Source organism: Ptychodera flava, chromosome 6, assembly GCF_041260155.1.
Source record: "Ptychodera flava strain L36383 chromosome 6, AS_Pfla_20210202, whole genome shotgun sequence".
Classification (NCBI taxonomy): Eukaryota; Metazoa; Hemichordata; class Enteropneusta; family Ptychoderidae; genus Ptychodera; species Ptychodera flava.
In genome coordinates this window covers 29,149,933-29,159,286 of record NC_091933.1, presented here as the reverse complement: position 1 = coordinate 29,159,286, position 9,354 = coordinate 29,149,933, and the positions used below count along the sequence as shown (strand labels likewise).

Sequence of the window (9,354 nt, the reverse complement as noted above, 5' to 3'; positions counted from 1 at the left end):
CATAGGTACACCTAAACTTTCAGAGATTAAAAGGTTCATTTGATTGAACACCTTAACCTTCCAGTATTGTCAATTTTGAGCAGCATCCAAGTCATGTATATCTTGTACTTTTGAAACAAATTATAGGTCACTGAGCTCAGTTTTTTACATATGGCAATGAGCAAGGAATTCACAATTTGCCTACATGTATTCTCTCATGATTGTCATTTTTTGCGCTCTTCAGCAGGAGCCATTGACCTGACCAGAGTCGGATTAACCCAAGTCCGCTTAGACTGATAAATCCAAAAAGTTCACTGATGCTTTTAAAAGTGAATCAACTTAAGAACTTGCCTCAGTTTTTTGTTTTTGTATTAAAGCTGCAAATAACAGGTAGTGTTGAACATTTTTTTCTGCACGCACATCCCTTATACATATGCGGGCTTGTGATAGCTGGAGGGGCCTTGAACAATTTTGATTATAGAGGGGGATTCGAAATTTATGGAGGATAATGGGGGGGGGGGATCTGAAAAAAATAAGATTTCAATCGCGATTTCTCCAGCCCCTCCTATCGTTATTTGTGAACGCAGCCTACCTGTCATTCGCCTCCACTACCACGACAAACATTTGAAATGGAATCTAAGTTCGTTCCAGTGACGTGTTGTATAGCGCCTCCTCTGAAAACAGTGCAGTCCATTTCTGAGGATGAGAATGTAAGCTTAGCCTGTATTGATGACAAGAGTAATTGCAAAAGGGTACGATAAATACGCTATCATGGCGTAAGCCGTTTGCATCCGAGGTATTTCATCGAAAAGACTCGCTGGCTGAACACAAGGGTATACACATTGAAACAAATTTCCAAGATTACATTTACGAATATTACAAGTTTCCGTTCAGATTTTCACAAAATTTACGATGCCGTAGGCGTCGATACCAAATATAAACTTACCCGAGAAATGTCCTCAGTGGATAGATAGTGTCAATGAAAGGGGTTTTCCGTGTATTTGTAACGTCGCCTCGATGTCAGGGTGATGTTACGACTTAAGTCGACACGAACCAGCTATTTGGTGGGTTCTGGCACATCAGCCGTGACGCATACTAGCCGATCATTGGTACAGTAATCCCTGTTAAACCGTGGTAAAAGAAAGAACTTCAGATAGATAAAAACAAAATACTTCAAGTGCACATCTTTTTAAAGTATGGGTATGGGAACATCCAGTTTCTTTCAGGACACGTCGTCTTGTAGCTGTTCTTCATCGGATCTGTCTTCTAAGAGAGTGTCACAAGTGATTTTAGAGGATTGCAGTGAACTGTTAAATTTCTTCCTGACGAATAAATAAACAAGTCTTTTGACTGTTACTATTTGTTTGTGGTTGATTTATCTCGTATAACTTGGTCTGCTGAGAGGTACTTGGGATTTACAAAAGTATTGACTACACTAGACCCTTCAGAGTTCACTGGAACTACGTGGACTTTATTACTCGTTCTTACAGTTGCTGTCGTCCAAGATACGCTTTTCCCATGGTTTGAATGTAACAAGTTGGTTGTCCGTTGAATTCTCTTTCATTGTATTTTCTCCCCTGTTGTATTTCTCGCGCGATGTCCGTTTTACTTTGGAATGGGATATTATAGTTATCTTTAAGGCGTGGCTTTGATAGTACCATAGATATAAAATAAAGAAAAATTATGCATCCAATCATAAACATCAATATAGGTCTCGATCCTAAATTTACATGTCACGAGTAATTTTTAAACATCACTGTGACACGTTGCAAAACTATCAGTGAAATTCTCATGTTCCTTCATCCTGTGTTGACTACCTTCATTATTCTAATAACATTCAAACATATGTTCTAAGTGCATTTGTCGCGACATATGTAATTGATATCTCGTGGTTATGGCAATCTGGTGCATTAAGCTTTGTCTGAGATAAAGTACCAGTCCTTCGGAACATCACATACATTTGTGGAGGGCATCTTTTTCCGCAAATGACGATCTCCCGATAATTTCCGACAAGGAAATGGGTTCCTTGTATTTCAAGCAATGTACCCCCGGGTTGTGGAACTTTAAGCGGTGAAAATTTTGTCGTGGTTGGGATCTGTCTAATAGAAATTAAAACATTAAAAAATGAGAAAGCTCTAGTCGGTGCTATAAACGCATTATATATGCATTTATAAGACATACTTGAGAGAAGTTGCACCGACAACAACATTAATCTCTTGACCGCTAAAGAATGCGATATTTTCAATAAAATCTAAAGTTCAATGTCCAATAGATTTCTAATCTCTAATATTTAGAAGTGTTTTTGTACTAATAATTATAGAAATGTGTACAAATTATAAAAAGAAACGTTTAAATCAATGAAATAATACAATGTTAAAATGTCACGGAAATTAAAATCACGTGTTTGAATTGAAATGTTTTAATTGGGATATTTTCACACGTTTAAAACTTATTGACATTAGGAAGCTTACAAGACACTTAAACACGGCATAATGCTCAAAACTCCGACAGCCTGTGATGGTTAGATATTCAATGATATCGTTAGTGGTCAATATTCAGTGAAACATTCATCGTATAAACTTACCGCGAACTGGAATCTCTGCGACTGGGTTGAGCCACAATTTTACCGGATAGAAGTCATAGACGGAAAAGGACACTGGAACTGGTTCAACTGCTTCAGTCAATCCTGGCGAAATGGCACTACAGTTGAACGTCCAGCTGCAAGGCGAGAACTCACCGTTTAAACCCGACAGAAATTTTGCCAATACATGATTTTTGAATTTTCTGATGTAAAGAATTGTATTCTGACGACTCCAAAATAACATGGAAATACTCAAAACTGTCATGTAAACAGTCTCTTAATGGCTGTGTAAAGTGCATTGCTATCGTTAAAACACCACTTTCAGATGATGCATTCGAAATGCTTGTATCACACTTATCATGGTTGTGTTGACATTCTGAATACTAGGTATACAGCATTCCTCTTGGAGTTGGCCACGAAACTGGGAATGATACAAAAACTGAAAGAAATTTACAAAAGGTTACAGTTACTTGAAGTAAAATTATCTAAGTTTTACCCTATTTATGTCAGTACCCATCAGTGCCATTCCCTTCTTCATCATTCTGTGATAGTTGGAGTAATGAAAATATGAACAAATGGAATTCAGAAAGCCTCTATATTCAAATGGTAGCTTTAGCTAGCTGAACCAATACCTGCTGTCTAAAATTCCTACGTCACTACATCGGAGGTCATCGGCGATGTAAATCCAAACATACCGGACGTCACGAACTCTCAACCATTTCTCCGTGCTGATATTAATCGTTAGCTCGGTCGATCCCACAGGCAATCCGAGGGGGGTTGGGGTAAAGCTGCAATGGAACGACGATACGGTTATCTAATATACCGTGATCACTTACAGTTCTATAAAATCGTGAGCTAAATCTCTTTCAAATAACGGCAACAATAAGTGTGTCCGAGGAAATGAGTAATTGAATAAAGTGTCCCATTCTGTGTTTTTAAATAATATTGTTTTGACGATTGCAATGATGTCCAAAATTCCAACTTCCTGAAACTTCAATCCAGTATAGAATGCAAATTCCGCCACACGATATTTGCTTGACTTAAAATGTACCGTTAACAATCACTACTCAACATCTGCCAATTTTACGCAAGAAAGCCACATCTGTTATTATTCGCAAACTTATTTATATTTATTACACTTATCTCCTGTAAAATTGGATATTAAAAAACATATGCAAATTTTCAGACATCAACATGTAGGATACACATACCCTTTCTGTGAACCACTCATTACGCTGCAACTGGTCAATATGTTAAGATTAGTGTTGTTGTCGATTTGCTTGGCAACCTGCCTGGAGGCCAAAAGCTATGAAGGGTGAGTTGATATGGCCAAGGCTGGCACACTGTAGATTTAATTTGACACGAAGGTAACACACGTAGAAATTTAATCGTTTGTAGAGAGACTGTAGTTCTGTAGATCTGAATTTGAACTCAGAACCTGAACCATAAGTTCGGGAAATGTGAATGCTTCATCATACACATGCGTTCTCGAAAAAAAGCTGGTCGAGAAATAGACATGCGAGTATAGTAAGTCAATGGCTTAAACAATCAAATCGTACCATTACAGGTGAACTATTGGAAACACGACTATATCCTTTGTTACTTTAATTGTCGTTTTGATTTTTTCTTGGATCAATTCTTCGGAAGCAATCGCATAGGTGAGAAGAAATCGGGGATTTTGGGACAAAACTAAAGAGCGAAGTCATGGCGCAATCAGTCTTCATGAAAATCGTATAGATAAATGGGAATAAGTCTTTTGAATTTAACTTTCTGATACAGTCTTACTTTTGTCGCTTCCGTTCGGTAACCTGGATTTAAAATGGTCGGTTTAAGTTTTAGATTAAGCAGTATACTTACATACTAGTATAGCTACTATGCATTTTAAAATATTTGGAAAGTTAATATGGGACACGTTATAGCATGAATAGATGTAGCCGAAACACATTTCACATTTCACTCTCCTTCGAATTAGTTTTAGATGGCATTCCTCAAAAATTCCCTATTTGAATTATATGGTATAAATACGGGTCATTAAACGCTCTTTGCGATGAATCAATTTAGTGATTTTCGAACTCTGTTTAATGTGACAAACCCGTCTACCGTCAGACATCAAACGGCCGTTGATCAGAAATGCGCTCATATGAAACTCGGGAACTAACTTTACTTATTGAAACATTATTTCTAACCTTTTTTTAGGTATCAAGTTCTGCGTTTAGCGCCACTCGCTGAGAGGGACTTGAAAGCTCTTAATCCTTTGCAAGAAATGCCAAATGTGAGTATATATCACATTCAAGGAGCACAATTTGAAACAAGTCGTCAGAATGTGTACTCGAAAAAGGGTCCGTACCGCGACATCATTGAGCTATTGTGCAATGGTTTCCCGCTTATCGTCTACTGTCCGACGTCTAATCCCTCCCAACTGTGACAGTTATCGAGCACTAAAATTACTCACTATGCCACTTCTTGTTATCACAGCTTGACTTCTGGAACTTCCCAAGGGATTTGATGGTGCCCCCAAGTCAGTTGGAATCTGTCAAAGAATACCTTGATATCAGCAACATCGAATTCGATGTTTGGATTCCTAATGTACAGTCAAAGATAGATGCCCAATTCACAGGTCAAGTCAGTACCGATAGTTTTAACTATGGTGCTTATCATACTTTAAATGAGGTAAGAAAAAATGTATGTATGTATGTATGTATGTATGTATGTATGTATGTATGTATGTATGTATGTATGTATGTATGTATGTATGTATGTATGTATGTATGTATGTATGTATGTATGTATGTATGTATGTATGTATGTATGTATGTATGTATGTATGCATGTATGTGTATTTATGTATGTATGTATGTATGTATGTATGTATGTATGTATGTATGTATGTATGTATGTATGTATGTATGTATGTATGTATGTATGTATGTATGTATGTATATGTATGTATGTATGTATGTATGTATGTATCTATGTATGTATCTATGTATGTATCTATGTATGTATCTATGTATCTATGTATGTATCTATGTATCTATGTATCTATGTATCTATGTGTCTATCTATCTATCTATCTATCTATATCTCTATCTATCTATCTATCTATCTATCTATCTATCTATCTATCTATCTATCTATCTATCTATCTATGTACCTATGTATGTATTTATGTATCTATCTATCTATCTATCTATCTATGTACCTATGTATGTATTTATGTATGTATCTTTGCATGTGTATTTATGTCCGTCCACCATGTTCCCCTGTGCAGCCATGTTGATTTATTTTTGCTTTTGGGGTTCTACGAACTAGAAAAAGTTCAAAGTTCGTCAAAATTTTTGGTATTTTAGCAAGACTTTTAAAAGGAAAAGCATTTATAGCGGTCAGATTTATAGTGTTTTCAATTTTCATATTAATTATTCTTGACTTACGATATAATTACCCATGTCGTCGCAAAGTGGTTATTGGCACATTGTAATCCTGTGATAGCATACTTACTTTCTTTAGTTTTGTAAGTGATACTTGAACGTCTCGAGACGACTTCCAAGGCACAACAGAATCTGAATTTCAAATAACTTAACGATTTGTTGATTTCAGATCTACGATTGGATTGATTCCATGGTTGCTGACTACCCAAATCTCGCTTCCAAATCCAGTATAGGTACATCTCATGAAGGTAGAGACCTGACCGTACTGAAGGTAAAGTGAACAAAAATAGTGTACTCGTACTCGAGTTGCTTTTGTTTCATTGCTCAATCTCGATCTCGATGTATTGAGCCAATGTGTTTGATTAGCATACAAATATGCGTACATTAATTGCCACAGATGATGAAGTCTAGATTTTACAAACTATCCACAATAATAAAAAGGCATAACACATACAGACAGAGTTGACAGATCAAATTCTAAGTATTTCCACATGCTCCCAAACGAAAACAAAAACCAAGTAAAAATATCCATAACAAAGATCCCCTTAAAGTTGCAGTACGGAAATAGACATTTCCCCCAAGTAAAAAGAATCAAAATTGGCTGAAGTAGAAGCGAAGATTGCTTGGAACGATTTAACTATTCTTTCTGGCCTAACCGCCATAAATTTACATGTCGTTTGATACACGTACAACAGATTGGTGCTGACACTGGTAAGCCCAAGAGGAATGTCTGGTTCAACTCTTTGATCCACGCTCGTGAATGGGTTTCTGGTGCTGCGTGTATGTACATGGCAAATCGGGTATGGAGATATCTTCTTCCCTTCGGTTCAGAACACCGATCGCTACTACTTCAAACGACAACGAGAATGACAGCAATTACTGTTAAGATATGATGATGATGATGATGATGATGATGATGATGAGATAATAATTATGATGATGATTATGATGATGTTGATGGTGGTGGTGGTAATCATCATCACCACCACTACCACCACCACCACCCTCATCATCTTCATCATCATCATCATCATCATCATCATCATCGTCGTCGTCGTCGTCGTCTTTTTTTCTGATCAAATACTGTGATTTGGGATAAAATAGCAAGAAACTACAATTCGAAGGAATGTTATTTAGTGAAAGAATCACTATTAATAAATGAGTAAACATAGACAAGCATTTGCATCGTAATTTGACTTCTTCACTTGTTGTGAGTTATCGAACTTCTCAAATCTTAATTTGCTTAGAATAGTCTCTGGCGATAAAAAGGAAGAAAAGTAAGACACAACGAGTAAAGTTTAACACCGAAACTTTTTAGACGAAAAAGAAATACCAGAACAGATTTTCACTCCCGGCCTAGCAAATTATCACCAGTTTATTTCTCGATGATATTGTATTTTTTGTACAGTTAATGTCAGAATTCTCCACTGAAGAACATGTAGTATTTCTTTTGGAGACCTTTGACTTCTACTACCTGCCAGTCACGAACCCTGATGGATACGTTTACACCTGGGAAGGCGTGAGTATATCCTTAGTACGATTGTGTTGCCCAAGGATGCCTACATTCTTTTTAACCATTATAAAGAGTACAAAAGTGTTTACCCCTTGTCTCGTAAACGGCAGAATTAAAACCATTTGTATTGACTCCGCGGTTTTATGCTATAAGAAACAGGTGTGTTGCCGATAAATTTCAAGCAACTAATTTAGGCCAGATATAAAAAAATATCGGTAACCTCATCTACCCTAGAAAAACCCACCGACCCTTGCATTTTTCTACTTTTCACACGATATCGAATAAACAATCTAACTTTTACTATATTTCATGTGTTTCAGCCAAAAAAGGAGGAAATCATCCTGTTTCGGCATAATGCAATCTTCTTTTTCATCATTCTAAATAGTGAGATAGTCCTAAATGAGAACAACTATCTTGAAAATAACAATCTTGAAATCGACGATGGCCAAAGTTTCTATCTGTTTATGAGAATCCCCTTTTCTACTCATAGTGAAACCGCTTTGACAATTTTTTAGCCCTGTGTATGGAAAAATTAACGTGAACCCATGTCGATTTTACTGCTGGTCTCATCGTCTCTTCGTCACATGATTCCGGTACCCATCGACTGGGCGTTATCGCTAGGTTAGATTATGACTTCTAGTATGTGATAGCTATACATGTACACGAGACGAGGCTGCTGTGACAATATTTTTCAGGATCGCATGTGGCGCAAGACAAGGTCTCCCAACTCGGGATCATTTTGTGTCGGAACTGACGGTAACAGGAACTTCGACTTCATGTGGGGCGGTAAGTGACTGTGAGCTCGATGAGTCAATGAGGGTCTCCGTACACTATGGACTTAAGGTAGAATGCGCCTTGGAGACAGCTATTCGGACTCCCGAACTTTTACAATTCTTTTCTGATCTACTACTTGTGCTGTTCTTTTTAAAGCTCTTGGACTATGAAAAGATTTTCACTATCTCAGTTTTTCGAAAATTGAAATTTGTATTTTCTCTATTGAGGTAACATAGGGATGGCGGCCCTATTGAATTTTTAAACATTAATGTCAAGTAATTTGTTTCTCCGTATCACAATTTGCACGGTGCGGCGACCCCTGTTTTTCATTCTTAATTTGGTAAGAGAACGCCGGTGAAAGTTCCACTGAGGTCAGATTAAGGAAGAGTTTAAGTCTTTCACTTTCGAGATGCGTAGTACCTTAAACGACAGAGGAAGCCGTAACTCCGACGATATACTTAAAATATAATTGTAAGCAAAAATATTGCTGGAATAAGTAGTTCTTGAAAAATATGTAATTGTCTACCAGAGGGTAACTGCGAGACAGTTGCGTTTCTTTGTGGCCGGAACTTTGTGGATATTGTCATGTTGATACTGCAAGATAGCATCTTAAATTACCGCACAGTGACGCCCTTGAAAAATTCTCGCACAGAAGTGCCCTTTGAAGGGGTTTTTTTTCTCGAAAGGAGTTTAAGGGTAACATTAATGGCTGTAATTTTTTTCTTAAACTGCTATAGAGAGAGGATCCAGCCGTTTCACTTGTTCTTCAACATACCGTGGATCTTCAGCTCTATCTGAACCAGAAACGGAAGCCGTGGCTGCATTTGTACGTAGTAAAGACTTCGACATATTTCTCGATTACCATGCCTACTCCGAACTGATGCTATCGTCATGGGGATACACTAGCAGCCTTCCCGATGACTACGATGCTATGGTAAGATACCCTATTTGTCTGGGCGTATCAGCTATAACTATTCGTTTCGGCGTACAGAGACTGAAGATATTCGTATACCCGGGCCCTTCCTACCGTTGCTGTAACTATAAAGGACGTATCTGTACACTTTGATGACTGGGCCATT

At 37.4% G+C, this 9,354-nt stretch overlaps 1 protein-coding gene and 1 long non-coding RNA gene across 3 annotated transcripts in view; one reads left to right on the top strand and one right to left on the bottom strand.

Annotated features, from left to right (window-relative positions):
- Window positions 1-566: 566 nt before the first annotated feature.
- Window positions 567-3,426, bottom strand: LOC139135430 (uncharacterized). Of its 2 annotated transcripts, XR_011552988.1 has the most exons (6): window positions 3,193-3,426; window positions 2,564-2,697; window positions 1,938-2,078; window positions 1,468-1,625; window positions 926-1,100; window positions 567-675 (listed from the first exon to the last, which is right to left on the bottom strand). It is a non-coding gene; the product is annotated as an uncharacterized lncRNA (long non-coding RNA). The 2 variants fall into 2 exon arrangements; XR_011552989.1 differs by lacking the exons at window positions 1,468-1,625; window positions 1,938-2,078 and having other exon boundaries at window positions 3,193-3,422.
- A 342-nt stretch (window positions 3,427-3,768) lies between these two features.
- LOC139135429 (carboxypeptidase B-like) overlaps window positions 3,769-9,354 on the top strand; it is a 12,539-nt gene continuing 6,953 nt past the window's right edge. Inside the window, exons 1-8 of the mRNA XM_070702809.1 lie at window positions 3,769-3,875; window positions 4,757-4,832; window positions 5,036-5,230; window positions 6,158-6,259; window positions 6,684-6,788; window positions 7,397-7,507; window positions 8,197-8,287; window positions 9,013-9,209. Of these exons, the coding sequence (XP_070558910.1) occupies window positions 3,811-3,875; window positions 4,757-4,832; window positions 5,036-5,230; window positions 6,158-6,259; window positions 6,684-6,788; window positions 7,397-7,507; window positions 8,197-8,287; window positions 9,013-9,209 (942 nt within the window). The 5' untranslated portion in view covers window positions 3,769-3,810. The remainder of the gene's footprint in view (window positions 3,876-4,756; window positions 4,833-5,035; window positions 5,231-6,157; window positions 6,260-6,683; window positions 6,789-7,396; window positions 7,508-8,196; window positions 8,288-9,012; window positions 9,210-9,354) is intronic.